We start from the raw sequence: 16,074 nt of genomic DNA, 5'->3' as shown, positions 1-16,074 counted from the left end.
GCTACCTTTCCTATCCCTTACTATCCCCCCTCCCCTCCCCTCCCTTCTTCTCTCTCTACCCCATCTACTGTAATTCATTTCTCTCCTTGTTTATTTTGCCATTCCCCTCACAACCTCTTATATGTAATTTTGTATAGCAATGAGGGTCTCCCTTCATTTCCATGCAATTTTCCTCATCTCTCCCTTTCCCTCCCATCTCATGTCACTGATTAATGTTACTCTTTTCTTCCTACTCTTCCTCCCTGCTCTGTTCATATTTGCTCTCATTATATCAAAGAAGACATTTGGTATTTGTTTTTTAGGGATTGGCTAGCTCCACTAAGCATAATCTGCTCTAGTGCCATCCATTTCCCTGTAAATTCTATGATTTTGTCATTTTTTATTGCTGCATAGTACTCCATTGTGTATAGATGCCACATTTTTTTTATCCATTCATCTATTGAAGGGCATCTGGGTTGGTTCCACAGTCTAGCAATTGTGAATTGTGCTGCTATGAACATCGATGTGGCAGTATCCCTGTAGCATGCTATTTTAAGGTCTTCAGGGAATAGTCTGAGAAGGGCAATAGCAGGGTCAAATGGTGGTTCCATTCCCATCTTTCCCAGGAATCTCCAAACTGCTTTCCAAATTGGCCGCACCAATTTGCAGTCCCACCAGCAATGTACAAGTGTACCCTTTTCTCCACATCCTCGCCAGCACTTGTTGTTGTTTGACTTCATAGTGGCTGCCAATCTTACTGGAGTGAAATGGTATCTTAGGGTGGTTTTGATTTGCATTTCTCTGACTGCTAGAGATGGTGAACATTTTTTCATGTACTTGTTGATTGATTGTATATCCTCCTCTGAGAAGTGTCTGTTCAGGTCCTTGGCCCATTTGTTGATTGGGTTATTTGTTATCTTATTGTCTAATTTTTTGAGTTCTTTGTGTACTCTGGATATTAGGGCTCTATCTGAAGTGTGAGGAGTAAAAATTTGTTCCCAGGATGTAGGCTCCCTATTTACCTCTCTTATTGTTTCTCTTGCTGAGAAAAAACTTTTAAGTTTAATTAAGTCCCATTTGTTGACTCTTGTTGTTAACTCTTGTGCTATGGGTGTCCTATTAAGGAATTTGGAGCCCGACCCCACAATATGTAGATCGGAGCCAACTTTTTCTTCCATCAGACGCAGAGTCTCTGGTTTGATATCAAGCTCCTTGATCCATTTTGAGTTAACTTTTGTGCATGGTGAGAGAAAGGGATTCAGTTTCATTTTGTTGCATATTGATTTCCAGTTTTCCCAACACCATTTGTTGAAAATGCTATCCTTCCTCCATTGCAAGCTTTTAGCCCCTTTATCAAATATAAGATAGTTGTAACTTTGTGGATTAGTCTCTATGTCCTCTATTCTAAACCATTGGTCCACCCGCCTGTTTTGGTACCAGTACCATGCTGTTTTTGTCACTATTGCTCTGTAATATAGTTTGAAATCTGGTATCGCTATACCACCTGATTCACACTTCCTGTTTAGAATTGCTTTTGCTATTCTGGGTCTTTTATTTTTCCATATGAATTTCATGATTGCTTTATCAATTTCTACAAGATATGCCGTTGGGATTTTGATTGGCATTGCATTAAACCTATAGAGAACTTTTGGTAATATCGCCATTTTGATGATGTTAGTTCTGCCTATCCATGAACAGGGTATGTTTTTCCATCTTCTAAGATCTTCATCAACTTCTCTCTTTAGGGTTCTGTAGTTTTCATTATATAAATCTTTCACCTCTTTTGTTAGGTTAATTCCCAAGTATTTTATTTTTTTTAAGGATATTGTGAATGGAGTGTTTTTCCTCATTTCCGTTTCAGAAGTTTTGTCGCTGATATACAGAAATGCCTTTGATTTATGCGTGTTGATTTTATATCCTGCCACTTTGCTGAATTCATTTATTAGTTCTAGAAGTTTCTTTGTAGACCCTTTTGGGTCTTCTAGGTATAGAATCATGTCATCTGCAAATAGTGATAATTTAAGTTCTTCTTTTCCAATTTTTATGCCTTTAATTTCTTTCGTCTGTCTAATTGCTCTGGCCAGTGTTTCGAGAACTATATTGAATAGAAGTGGAGATAGAGGGCATCCCTGTCTTGTTCCGGATTTTAGAGGTAATGCCTTCAACTTTTGTCCATTCAGAATGATGCTAGCCTGAGGCTTAGCATAGATAGCTTTTACAATGTCAAGGTAGGTTCCTGTTATCCCTAATGTTTCTAATGTTTTGAACATAAAGGGATGCTGTACTTTGTCAAATGCTTTCTCTGCATCTATCGAGATGATCACATGGTTCTTATCTTTAAGTCTATTGATGTGGTGAATAACATTTATTGATTTCCGTATGTTGAACCATCCTTGCATCCCAAGGATGAATCCTACTTGCTCATGGTGCACAATTTTTTTGATGTGTTTTTGTATTCGATTTGCCAGAATTTTATTGAGGATTTTTGCATCTAGGTTCATTAGAGATATTGGTCTGTAGTTTTCTTTCTTTGAGGTGTCTTTGTCTGGTTTCGGAATCAGGGTGATGTTGGCCTCATAGAATGAATTTGGAAGAGCTCCCTCTTTTTCTATTTCCTGAAATGACTTGAAAAGTATTGGTATTAATTCTTCTTTAAAGTTTTTGTAAAACTCCGCTGTATACCCATCCGGTCCTGGGCTTTTCTTGGTTGGTAGTGTTTTGATAGCTTCTTCAATTTCATCCATTGATATTGGTCTGTTCAAATTGTGTGTATCCTCCTGACTCAGTCTGGGTAAATCATATGACTTAAGAAATTTATCGATGTCTTCACTATCTTCTATTTTGTTGGAATATAGGTTTTCAAAATAATTTCTAATTGTCTTCTGTATTTCTGTAGCATCTGTTGTGATATTGCCTTTTTCATCCCGTATGTTAGTAATTTGAGTTCTCTCTCTTCTTCTCTTCGTTAGCATGGCTACAGGTCTGTCGATCTTATTTATTTTTTCGAAGAACCAACGTTTAGTTTTGTTAATTTTTTCAATAGTTTCTTTTGTTTCAATTTCGTTGATTTCCGCTCTGATTTTAATTATTTCTTGCCTTCTGCTACATTTTCTGTTGTTTTGCTCTTCCTTTTCTAGGGCTTTGAGATGAAGTGTGAGCTCATTTATTTGTTGGTTTTTTTCTTTTTTTGAGGAATGACCACCAGGCGATGAATTTTCCTCTTAAAACTGCTTTCATTGTGTCCCATAGATTCCGATATGTTGTGTCTGTATTTTCATTTATCTCTAAGAATTTTTTGATTTCCTCCTTTATGTCTTCTATAACCCATTGTTCATTCAGTAACATATTGTTCATTTTCCATGTGATGTAGGATTTTTCCTTCCTTCTTTTATCATTGATTTCCAGTTTTATTCCATTATGATCAGATAAAATGCACGGTATTATCTCCACCCCTTTATATTTACTGAGGGTTGCCCTATGGCATAATATATGGTCTATTTTTGAGAAGGATCCATGTGCTGCTGAGAAAAAAGTATATCCATTTGATGATGGTTGATATATTCTATATATGTCAGTTAAGTCTAGGTTATTGATTGTGATATTGAGTTCTATAGTTTCTTTATTCAATTTTTGTTTGGAGGATCTGTCCAATGGTGAGAGAGGTGTGTTGACGTCACCCATAATTATTGTGTTGTGGTCTATTTGATTCTTGAACTTGAGGAGAATTTGTTTTATGAATGTTGCAGCACCATTGTTTGGTGCATAAATATTGATAAGTGTTATGTCTTGTTGGTGAATGGTTCCTTTTAATAGTATATAATGACCTTCTTTATCCCTTTTGATTAACTTAATCTTGAAGTCGATTTTATTCGATATGAGGATGGCCACTCCTGCTTGCTTACGAGAACTGTGTGCGTGGTATATTTTTTCCCATCCTTTCACCTTCAGCCTGTGTATGTCTTTTCCAATCAGATGTGTCTCCTGGAGGCAGCATATTTTTGGATTTGTTTTTTTAATCCATGATACCAGCCTAGGTCGCTTTATTGGAGAGTTTAGGCCATTAACATTCAGAGTTACTATTGATATATGGTTTGAACTTCCATCCATGTTTGATTGTTTATCCTTTTTTTAAAAAAAAATTTGGTTTGTTTCTCCATGATTATCTTTCCCCTCGCCCTCTGTCTTTACTGAGGCACTTCCCACTGATGGTTTTGGTTATTGTTTTTCATTTCTTCCTCGTGTAGTGTTTTGCTCAAAATGCTTTGCAATGCTGGTTTTCTGGCTGCAAATTCTTTTAACTTTTGTTTATCATGAAAGATCTTTATTTCGTTGTCATACCTGAAGCTTAATTTTGCTGGATACAGAATTCTTGGTTGGCATCCATTGTCTTTCAGTGTTTGAAATACATTGTTCCATGACCTTCTTGCTTTCAGTGTCTGTGATGAAAAATCCGTTGTTAACCGTATTGGTTTACCCCTAAATGTAATCTGTCTCCTTTCTCTTGTAGCTTTTAATATTTTCTCTTTGTTCTGTATATTGGATATCTTCATAACAATGTGTCTTGGCGTTGGTCTACTGTGATTTTGTGTGCTCGGTGTCCTGTATGCATCTTCAATTTGTATATCTGTTTCCTTTTTTATTTCTGGAAAGTTTTCTGTAATTATTTCATTCAGCAGGTTTCTCATTCCCTTGGTTTGAATCTCTGTACCTTCTTCTATCCCGATGACTGGTAAGTTTGGTTTCTTCATGTTATCCCATAACTCTTGGATGTTTTTCTCGTGATTTTTTACCAGCCTTTCTGAGTTGGCTAGACTCTTTTCAAGATGGTATATTTTTTCTTCATTATCTGACGTTCTGGTTTCTACTTGCTCCACTCTGTTAGTGATACTCTCAATTGAGTTTTTAATTTGGTTTATCGTTTCCTTCATTTCTAGAATTATTGTTTGATTATTTTTTATAATCTCTATCTCCTGATAAAGATGCTTAACGTCTTCTTTTAGCTGTTTATGTAATTCATTCTCAATGTGTTCTTTCGCTGCTTGAATTTGCTGTCTTGTATCCTCTTTAAGGTTCCATTCCATCTGTCTAAGGTGTTCCTTGAGGTCTTTATATGACCATTTTTCTGATGACTCTAGGTCCTCCTGAATATTTAGGCTGTCCTGCATTGTTTGTACTCCTTTTCTTCCTTGCTTCTTGTAGCTGCTCATGTTGCTTCTTGTTCTGTTTGACTGCTGAGTTACTGTTTATTCCTATAAATTTATTTGATGCTTGGGAGGAAAGGTATTAGAAGGGAAGGGAAGAAGTCACTAAAGAGAATGAGAGTAGGCAGGTAGAATTCAAAGACGGGGGGATAAGAAAAATGAAAAGACAAAAGAAGAAAGAAATAGGAACTAAAAAAATAAAAAAAAATTAAAAAAAATAATAATAATTAAAAAAAATTAAAATTAAAATTAGAAGAGAAAGAAGAAGAAATAGAAAAAAAAAGAAAAAAAGAAAAACAAACAAACAAAAAAAACTAATAAATGCCGTCTTAGAGTTTGATTAACTTCTCTTCCACTAGGTGGCGCTGTGCCCACCAGGTCAAGTCTCTCCTGTCAGTACGCGGGAACCAGTCACTGTGCAGCAGCTCCTCCCAGACTTGGCGAGTCTCCAATCCTGAGTTCCTAGGGCCTCCTCTTGTGTCCAATCACTTCCACTTTTCCTCTAGCCAGGCCCCTCTCACCACAATACTGGCTACAGGCCAGGTCTGCTGCTCCCGGGAGCCCTGTTTTCATGAACGACTGGGCTCACTCCTCCAGATTGCCATTCCCTCAGATCCTATGTTTGTAGAGCTTGGGGCTGAGAATCCTCAGCGAATTTTACTTGCCCTCCGGTAGCCACTTCCCTGTAGCTGGTGCAAGAGACCTCAGCAGTCAGCCCTGGCGGGAGTGGCAGTCTCACACCGCGGGTCCCGCACCACCTCTGACTCCCTCGGGCTGGCTGTCGCACTCACGGGAGAGTTGGGAGGGGCCCCTTAAGGTTTCCCCGATGCGTGGAGAGGGAAAGCCAGGGGACCACACACCTGTAGCAGCAGGTTTCAATGAAGTTATCTCCTCCACCGTAGTCCTGCGACGCCAGCCCTCCGCCACAGTGGTGTCCCCCGCAAACGGCGACAGTTCGCCTCCCCCTGCCGGGCGACCAACGCAACAGGCGGGTCCCCACTGTCTCTCCCAAGCCCCGCCTGGAACCTGCAGCCACTACCCACGAAGGCCCGGCAGGCATCCACCTCCGTAGGATGGGAAGGGCTGACCAGCCGCCTCAGCCGGATGGATTAATGCTGAGTCGCAGCTGTCTGTCTCAGCTTTTCAGATGCGGCGGCGCGGGGCACAGAGGACGGAGAGGCTTACTCACTTCCCGCCGCCATCTTCCTCTTCTCGCTATTTCTGGATGATGGCGGGGTGCTTGCTCTTCTCCCTCCGGTGTGTCTCAGCCTCGGGCTCCCCCGCCTCTCTCCGCTGCGGCCTCCACAGCCAGCGCTGCCCCGGTCGCTCTCTCCGTCCCCGGCGTTCCCGGCTTCTAGCCGCACCGCAGCCCGCTCCGTGTCTCTCCGGCTCGCGGCTCCCGCAGCGCCCGGGGCCGGGGAGGCGACAGCCCCTCTCCGGCAAGTACCGCAGTCCCCGGGCCCCGAGTCCCGGCAGCCACAAACTGACATTTCTAATAAACCTACCAATTCCCAGCAGGACCCCTCTTCACGGAATTTTGCTAGAAGTTCCTCAGTAGGTAGACTGCCGCTGTTCCAAAGGGTCTTTCTGATCCTGTTAATGTGGAGACATTGAAATCGCTGCTTCCTCGTCGGCGGCCATGTTGGATCCCCATGAAGGAAACTTTTCAACCCCAGGGCTACAAAAACCCCCACATACTGTTTACCAATCTCACAGAAAGAACTTGGAGGACTGAGAAGCGAAGATTCAGACAATTTATTACTTACTCCTTTGGCACAGCAGACTTGTAAACAATGCAGGTCTACCCCATATTGACAACAATGGGGAATATATAGAGTGGTAACATGCCTGCTGGGTAGACAGAGTTCTTCAGATCTTTTATTAGCATAATCTTTTACTTTATAACCAAGATCACTCTGCTTTGATCCCTACCTAAAGATTGGAAATAAGGAAAGTGGTTGGTTTCCCTTCTCCTCTTCTTTAATTATCATATTCCTTAGAGTTTTTCTATCTCACAACCAGGAACAAGTCTTCCAGGCACCAATTAGTGTTTACCCCAACATTCCATCCCTTCAGTGCTTTGGAAGCCCCTTAATGTCCCTTACAATCTTCTACTGCCTCCCATCTTCTGCAAAGCCCTTAGGACAGGGATCTGGAAGCATGTTGTTTCTATATCCTACAGCAGCAGTACAAGGAGCAAGAGCCTATCAGCAATTATGCTAAGGTTATTAAGAGAACACAATGTCAAAGGAAAGGAAGTTAAACCGAGAATGGGTCAACTGAAAGACATCAAGGCATCATTTTTTTTAGACACTAGGGGTAAAGTATGGGCAATATTGTGTTCATTACCAGGTATATATCCTCAGCATTCTGTCTCCAAGACTGCACATACTCCAGCTTGGGCAGCCATTAGCCTAACTAGTACCATCCTATTTTATAAAACTACCTTTTTTAAAAAATCTGAGTGTTGTCCTCAGTTGTCAAGGATATGGCATGTTTAGTCTGACTGACAGTTTGGGCAGTGTGGGAGGGTAAAGCTGAGACCTGAGTGTTTCCACCATCATTGCAACTTGTGGAGAAAGAATAGCTAATGGATAGAACCACCAGAAGGCACAACATAGCACTGCCTTGTGTGAAGTACCTTGATGTTATCCCCGTCACTATTATACATATTAAAAGAGGCAGAACTAGGGCTGGGCTTTAAGGCCATCCCCATGTACACCATCCTGTCCAATTGTAAGATAGGCAAGGTCATCCACAGGCCCACGTATCCATAGTGCACCCCATGGCAGGGGGAAAGCCTGTGAGTAACATAGGTTGAGGATATCTGCTGAATTCACTGTTTTTACCCAGAGTCAGGCATAAAGCTTGGTGTCTGGTTATCAGGAACCTATTGGGTGACAAAATGGAATACTGTCTTTTTAAGTATAACCTGAATTGCTATATCCCATGAAAGCCCATTCTATATGTAAGTGTGCCCAGTTACTTGAGAAGTATTCAGTGTCTCTCTAATTAAAGCAAAACCCTTGGTTTAGAATAATTATGTGATGGCCATTTTGTGAGTATTTTCAGTGCAGTTATTTTAACCAAGTCCATTATATCTCATTTGTAGGTTATACTACCCAGGGAAGTCCTTGTGCTGCTGTCACAGGGAGTTCTGAGCATTCTAATAGTCTGTTTGGAGTAATATGCAATATATGTTGTCCAGTCCAGGAAAACTTGTTGTTAACCTATGGCAAATATGACTGGTATTTAATAGGCACCAAACATGGCAACATAGCTCCGTGAGGCAGAATACAGGCCACTTTACCATAATGTGTTAGTTAAGTAACCAGTACAATAGGCTTGCCTGGGCAAGTACACCAGACCAATCTATTTGCACTTTGGGGGCATAGAAAGAAATATACCTCTGAAATACATAACTGCCATAACTGATACAAAGTGTTCCTCAAGTGATGACTCCTGAGGGTAATACCCCCTGTACTTGTGAGGGCCAGGTTCCCATCACAGTAGGCTTTACTTTAAATTTAGATATTCTCTCTCTCCACAAGGTGTCAGTAGAGTGAACCACTGGGTCCCTACTTGTATAGTCCATGACCAACTAATGCTTCCTGTCTCATATGTGATGTGTTGAGGAGTTGGCAATTGTAAGTTGTTGCTCATGCCCCAGAAAAGTTTAAGAATATGTTCAGTAGATGTGTCCTTTATTTGCAATATTAATGCTGGCAGCCACAAGGTGAGTGAACATAAGAAATGACTGCAGGCCCCTGATGTCTGGGTTTTCATTTAATGTCCTCAGTGACTCAGGCACATGAATATTCCACCCCACGTAGAGTTATTTTTTATCTTTGTTTTAGTCAGATTTGTGGTCAAAAGACTTGACCAGAACAATTAGTGGAAGAAAAGTTTATTTCAGAGGTCTCAGTTCATAGTTGGCGGACTCCGTCGCTCTAGGCCAAAGTGAGACGGAACATCATGGCAAAAGTGTGTGGAGGAGAAAAGCAACTCAGACATGGTAATCAGCAAGCAGACATCTCCACTCCTGGGAAAAAGTATAAACTCCAAAGGTATGCCCTCAGTGACCCATCTCCTCTAGCCATACCCTATCTGCCTACAGTTACCACCCAATTAATCCATTTAAGTGCATTAATGCACTAATTAGGTTAACCCATTTATTTCACCTCTAACTTTTTGCATTACCTCTCACATGAATTTGGGGGGACACCTCATATCTAAGCCATAACAGTCTTTAACCCTTATTTCAGCAGACCATTCATTATTTCAATTAACCCAGCTCCTGTTGTATTGCACAGCAGGTGGAAAATCCATCATGTGTCCTGGATTTGAGCCCACTATTATATGTCATGGCCTGTGAAATTAGTTCCTTGGTCAATCTCAATTACCTGTGACAATGGTGGGACTATGGAGAGATCCTTGAGGTAACATGGTAAAAGTCCATTGTCTGCCTTCCTACCTAAAGGCAAATGGGTCTTGACTCTCAAGGGTTATATCTATGCTAGAGAAGATATTAACAAGGTCTAGTATACAATGGTATATTCCCAACTGAGTACTAAACTCTTCCAGAGCTTAGTAATTTTTCAGGATTACCTTATGCAAAATCAATGTGCTTCTACCTCCCGTGTCCACCAATGCTTTTATTCTCTGAATATTTTTTGAAAACCAGTCTGTTGCCAGTTCTATACACAGCCTCCTGTCTGGAGACATGGCTCAGACCCTTGTTTCTCAACCTCCCCTCTAGTCATTCCACAACCAAGGGCTGAAAGACGCAGTGGAAACCATGGGCTTTGCTTTTATTATGTCTTCTACTAAGAGAAGTTTGTCTTTACCTCCTTTTTGAGTAGGAGTCCATTCTACATTTCTCACTGTATCTCTTTCTTTTCCCTTCTTGGGGAGTAAGGGATTAAGTCTTTTGTCCTTAGGTGATTGCTTTTATGATTGTACCAGAGTAGCATTAGGTTATTTATCTATTTTACTTTCATCTACTCCTGCTACAAATAAGTCCACCTATATCTGTTTATGGGAGACTTGAAAATGCCTTTCCAGTTTGCGCTGGGTTTTAGATTCCTGTTTTCTGCTGTGTTATTTCCATATTTGCTATAATTTGCACTTCTCACTGGAGGTGCTGCCCTGCCAATGTGGATAATATTAACACCAGGGCACCCTAATTGGATGGATGGAATGAGTTGTAAACAGCACTATATCCCTCGTTTTGGCAGTAGAAGTCATGCATGCAAATAGCATATTTCATCCCCAGTTCCTGAAAATAGGCCTGTAATTCTTCTATAGAGGTTGCCTCTGGGCACGGGAATATCTCCTAAATTCGGTCACATATTGTAAGCGGTGAGAAGCAGCCAAAGATACTTTCCCCTCGCTGCACTGGAGTGAAGGCACTGTTATAAAGTAGGGTGAGCAGTTACTGAAGCTATCTTAGATGATTCTGTAACATTCAACATTATCACCACTGCCTCAGTGTCCCACAGGTGGAGCAGCCATGCCAGTAAACTTCCTTTCATTTTCTACCTAAACTTGGACCCCAGCTCCATCAGCTCTGCTGAGATAAATGGTCTCATGGTGATTCTAAATATCTCTCTGGAGCAATGAGCAGAATTGGATCAGTCCCCTCAGTCACTCCTCCTGAGTCTTTAATTTTGGACCATTACTGGTCTAGCTTCCATTGTAGTTTTGTCCTCGGCCTCCACCTATGATACACAGGAGCTAATTGACACTGAATGGGTTCCACATCTGAGAGTTTTGCTAGGATTTCTATGTAAATTTTCCTGTTTAAGTACGAAGTTTTATCTTTTCACTTTCAGATTTTACTCATCTCAGACTTAAAATTCTCTTATGGTATCAACAAGCAACCCCCAAACTATACTGAACTATAGTTAAATGAGTATTCTTTAGTCAGCACTCTTATTTTCCAAATCTTATCAGATTTCTTCATTGAGTATAATGCTTGCTGTATACTTTTATACAATAAAATATGTAGTCTTTATCTAGTTTTGATAATAAAATAGGTGGTAAACTTTATCAAATAAATTTTTCTTAATCTTTGAAAATGAAATATGTGATTTTTCAATTCAGAACTTTTGCTTAGTGAGATTAAGTGAAAAATGTTGAGCTTTATTTGCTTATCTGATAGAAGTACCATTTAATCACAATATAGTTAAAAATATGATTTAATTTTTTTGAATATTTTTGTTCGAATTTTTCTTAAAATTGTTATAGCTATTGCTTCTTGGCATTTTTACTAAAGTCAAATGTACAATCTTTTCTTATCAGTTTAATTTCTGATACATTCTCTACTTGAGGAAGACATGTTAAATGGATTTTTGGAACAGGAAGAAGGAACAGGGACTTATTCCGTCCATTCTATACACTGATCTACTTGAAGGGATCAGTGCACCCTTTCAAACAATTGTCACATCTATGTTTATAAGCAAAATAGATTTATTATTTTTCATTCTTTTCCTTTCTCAGATCATTGGCCCACAAAAAGAACCCGTAAATTTTCTAGTTTTTCAATTCTAGAGTTACTTTTGTTAAATATCTGATTATTGCTTTCATCCCCCAGTTTGTCTGCATGTACAAATATGTAAAAAAATTATACTATTATGTAAAAATATAATGCACTACTTTAAAAAATCTCTGAGAAGTTGTGATAAAGGATATTGTCTGATTGTTGAAAATTTTATAAACTCACCTTTAAAATATTTGTACTTTGGACTAATTTTTCTGGTGAATTTTCTTCTCTTTATTTACTTTTTATTTTCTGTCACATATTTTATTTCTGCTTACACATGTTGTATGTTTATTAGTATGTGTTTATAATATTCTTTTATTATTTTCATACTCTCTGATGTCTAAAAGACACTTCCTTTTTTCTGTATTTTACTTATTTGCATCTAGTCTAGTTTCTTGAACAATATTGCCAGAGGCTCATCTAACTTTCTTTTTTAAATAATCAGTTTATGATTTAGTTGATGTTTCATGGATTTCTGCTCTTTATTATTCTCCAACCCCTTTGAGCTTCTTTGGTTGTTCTTTAGTCAATGATTTGAATTTAACACTTGGATCATTTGTTTACTTTGATCATTATACTTTTATTATTACCAGTAATAAAGTTTATTCTTTATCATTTAGTCTTTTCTTTTAGGGAATTCTACTTTGTTTCTTCTTAAAATTATAGTTCTGGCTTTCCTATGATTCATGACATGCCCATTAGGTATTTTTCCTTCTCTTTATTTTCAATCTTACATTTCACTTTTTTTAGAGAGAGAGAGAGAGGGAAGAGGGAGGGAGGGAGGGAGGGAGAGAGAGAGAGAGAGAGAGAGAGAGAGAGAATTTTAATATATATATATATATTTTTTTAGTTTTCGGCGGACACAACATCTTTGTTTGTATGTGGTGCTGAGGATTGAACCTGGGCCGCTCTCATGCCAGGCGAGCGCGGTACCGCTTGAGCCACATCCCCAGCCCCACATTTCACTTCTTAAACAACTTGCTATATTTGATTTTCTAACATAATATTGGTGAATTTAACTCATTTATATTTATTATAATTATTGTGGTAGAACTCTGTTTGCACTTTTTTTTCTTCCCTTTGTACAGATTGGATTTCTTCCTGCTGTTTTGAAAGTTATATTGTGTGTATTTGTGTGTGTGTGTATGTGTGTGTGTGTGTGTGTGTGTACAGGGAATTGAACCCAGAGTTTCATACATGCTAATCACATGCTCTACTACAGAGCCCTGAAAGTTATACTTTTCAAACAGTCAACTGGAATATTGAGATTCTTAACAACATTTATTCTTTGCGTATCAATTTTTAAACTTTTAGTTATTAATATCTACTCTCTAGTAAAACAAGTACTTTATTATGCATTCATGATTTATTTGTTTCTATTCTTCTGCCATCTTTTGCCAAGATCATATTATGGAATTTAACACCTGGATTTTTTAATAGACATATTTATATCTGTTACCGATTATTATGGAATCCTCTAAAGTGATGGTGAAGGGATGTATCATCTACTTTAGTTTGTCATTTTAAAATAAAAATTTAAATTTCTATCAGCATTTTTTCCATAACTTATATTCTAATTTTTTTGTTATTGCTAGACTCTAGAAATTGATATTCTTATCAAAGTAAAGAAATAATAAAATTTGGAGAACAGTTTAAACTGCTTATAATTTATGAATTCTCAGGGTTCTATGTTTTTGTGAGATCACAGGGCATATGTTAAAAACAGAAAAGAAAGAAAACTTCCTCAATAAAATTTAAATATTTTATTTAATTTTGTATTTATTAAAAATAAATTAGGTGACCAAGATAAGTCTGCTGGATTTTATTCTCTCTGAATAAAATTTCTAAATAAAATTATTGATGTTATTTAAATAACTTCTCCATCGGATAGATGGTCTTTTGATTAATGACATTTCACTTTTTAAGATTATAGAATTATTGTATCTAATATAATATCTGTATCAAGAAAATACCAATGAAATGTAGTTTTTGTTAAAAATATACTCTGTGAAGAAAGCGGCATTAATATTTTTCAACTTTGAGTTAATCAGAAAAGGAAAGGTAGAACAGGGAAGTTCTTAAAGTGAACTTTTTGAGCATATAGCCATGCTGATGCAGAAGTGTTTGAGACATCAAAAATACTTTTTCAGTATAGTTTTCATTTACACTCCAATGTTGTCTGGAGTGTAAATTTCCACATATGGGAATTCCAGACAACAATGAAAAGCAAGGAAAATTTTTTCAGAAAATGGAGAAATCTCTGTTCAACTCTTGAAATTATGTCAAATCACTTAAAATAGTTTTGCTTTGGAATTTTTAAAATCACTTTATTTGGAAAGTTTTTATTATTGCTTTTCTTTTTTCTTATACTTACTCACATAAGTTACATTTCCTTTATCTGAAATTTCCTCCATCTTATTAATGCAGATAATTTGAAAAAGCTAGGTATGTGCTGTTTTTGCTTTCAGCTAAAGGTTTAACCTTTTAGATCAAGAACTACTACTGTCAATATAAAGATACTGGGATAAAAATGGATTGAAATGAAATATATTCTTCTGAGAGAGAATAAGAAAGTTAGGTATGATGGCACAGACTTGCAATCCAAGCTACTCAGAAGCTTTTGAAGCAGGAGGATTTTAAGTTCAAATATAGCCTGGGCAACATGGTGAGAACCTGTCTCAATAAAAAAGGACCAGGAATGTAACTCACTGATAGAGCACCTCTGGATTCATTTCTAGTGTCCCTGCACACACCTGACTGAGCAAAAAGTGATGGGTAAAATTCTAGGGATCAGAAATTGGGCTCCTATTTGGGTGCAAGCAGAATAATCAGACCCTAAGTAACCAAGGCCTGATCATGGAAGTACATTTTTCAAATATTCAGTGTTTGTTAATAGCATGCATAATCTTTTTCAGAAACTCTGATAGGTTTAAAATCTTTACTTTTGCTTATTATAAATTTCTTTTTTTATTAGGTGTATCAAGTCTGAAGAGAAGTCTCTTGGTGTGGGATTACATGCATTTTGCACAAGAATATTTGGTAGGATGTTATTTTTCCTAGTATGATACATACTAATAAACTATAAATGAAATAATTCTCTCAGAATAACAGTGTAAGAATATCCCTTCTGTTTATAAACAATTCTTAATTAGTATTGAGAATGAATTATGTAGGAAGATAGAGAATTTCTCCCTTTCATTTCTCCTATCAAAACTTAATTACACCTCTCTTCAATAATACTTGAGAATAAATAGGAAATATTTTGTTAAAATGAAATGTACACATATTTTTTTCCAAAACATTTCAGAAAATATAATCTACTTTTATTCACTGTTTTATTCTATCAATAATTTTGTTGTATTTTATTTATCATGACTTATTTTTTATAATCTAGAAACTATATTATATATATTACTTATACAGTAATAGAACATTTATAAAGTAAAATTTAGAGCATTTGATTTATATTTTTACACAGTATTTGTTAATCATACAGGGGAAATTGAAATATTTGCTAAAAAATAATGTCTCTTAATTCTTAACTTGTTGATGAAGTTTTCTTTTTCTGATAATTATAGCTGGCATTCCAGCACCAATATATTTTGGAGCTTTAGTGGACTCTACCTGTTTACATTGGGGAACTTTGAAATGTGGTAAGCCAGGGGCATGCAGAATATATGATTCAACAAACTTCAGGTAAAGATAATTTACTTTTTAAGTGTACATATTTTTATCATAAATGTTAATTCATTAATTATGCAAATCAATGGGCTTCACTGTGACATTTCAATATATGCATATGTTTTGTTGTGCTTTAATTTTATCTTCTTTCCCTATTAACCTCTCTTTCCCTCAACCTTCTCTAATAGTCCCCCCACTTTTTTTTTAAAGTTTCCAAGTATAAAACAAAATAGGCTGTACTTGATTTTGTTTCTAGCAGATTTTACTGAACATGATGACCTACAGTTCCATCTATTTTCCTACAAATGACATGATTTCATTTTCATGGCTGAGTAATATTATATTGTGTATATCTCATATTTTTTATCCATTCGTCTGTTTATAGACACCTAGCCCAATTCTATAACTTGACTATTTAAATAGGTGAAGATAGGTATGTAAGTCTTTCTTATGTATTCCCAGAAGTGGCATAACTGGATCATATAGTAGTTCTATTTTTAGTTTTTTTAGGAAACTTGTACTGCTGCCATAGTGGTTATACTAGTTTACATTCCCACATTCCCATCAATAGTGTATAAGGGTTCTTTTTTCTCCATATAAATATTAGAAGTTTTTTTTTTTCCTGATAGCCATTCTGATTGGGGTGAAGTAGAATCTCAATGTAGGTTT

General features: G+C 37.3%; 1 protein-coding gene across 1 annotated transcript in view; it reads left to right on the top strand.

Moving 5' to 3' along the window:
- The window catches only part of SLCO1A2 (solute carrier organic anion transporter family member 1A2), a 146,828-nt gene that overhangs the window by 114,256 nt on the left and 16,498 nt on the right, over positions 1-16,074 (top strand). Inside the window, exons 15-16 of the mRNA XM_081310325.1 lie at positions 14,699-14,763; positions 15,303-15,420. Of these exons, the coding sequence (XP_081166451.1) occupies positions 14,699-14,763; positions 15,303-15,420 (183 nt within the window). The remainder of the gene's footprint in view (positions 1-14,698; positions 14,764-15,302; positions 15,421-16,074) is intronic.

This window comes from Spermophilus citellus, assembly GCF_964194105.1.
Source record: "Spermophilus citellus genome assembly, chromosome: 10".
In the NCBI taxonomy this organism is placed as follows: domain Eukaryota; kingdom Metazoa; phylum Chordata; class Mammalia; order Rodentia; family Sciuridae; genus Spermophilus; species Spermophilus citellus.
Note: the sequence above shows the minus strand (reverse complement) of the source record. Positions and strands in the feature narration are given on the sequence as shown.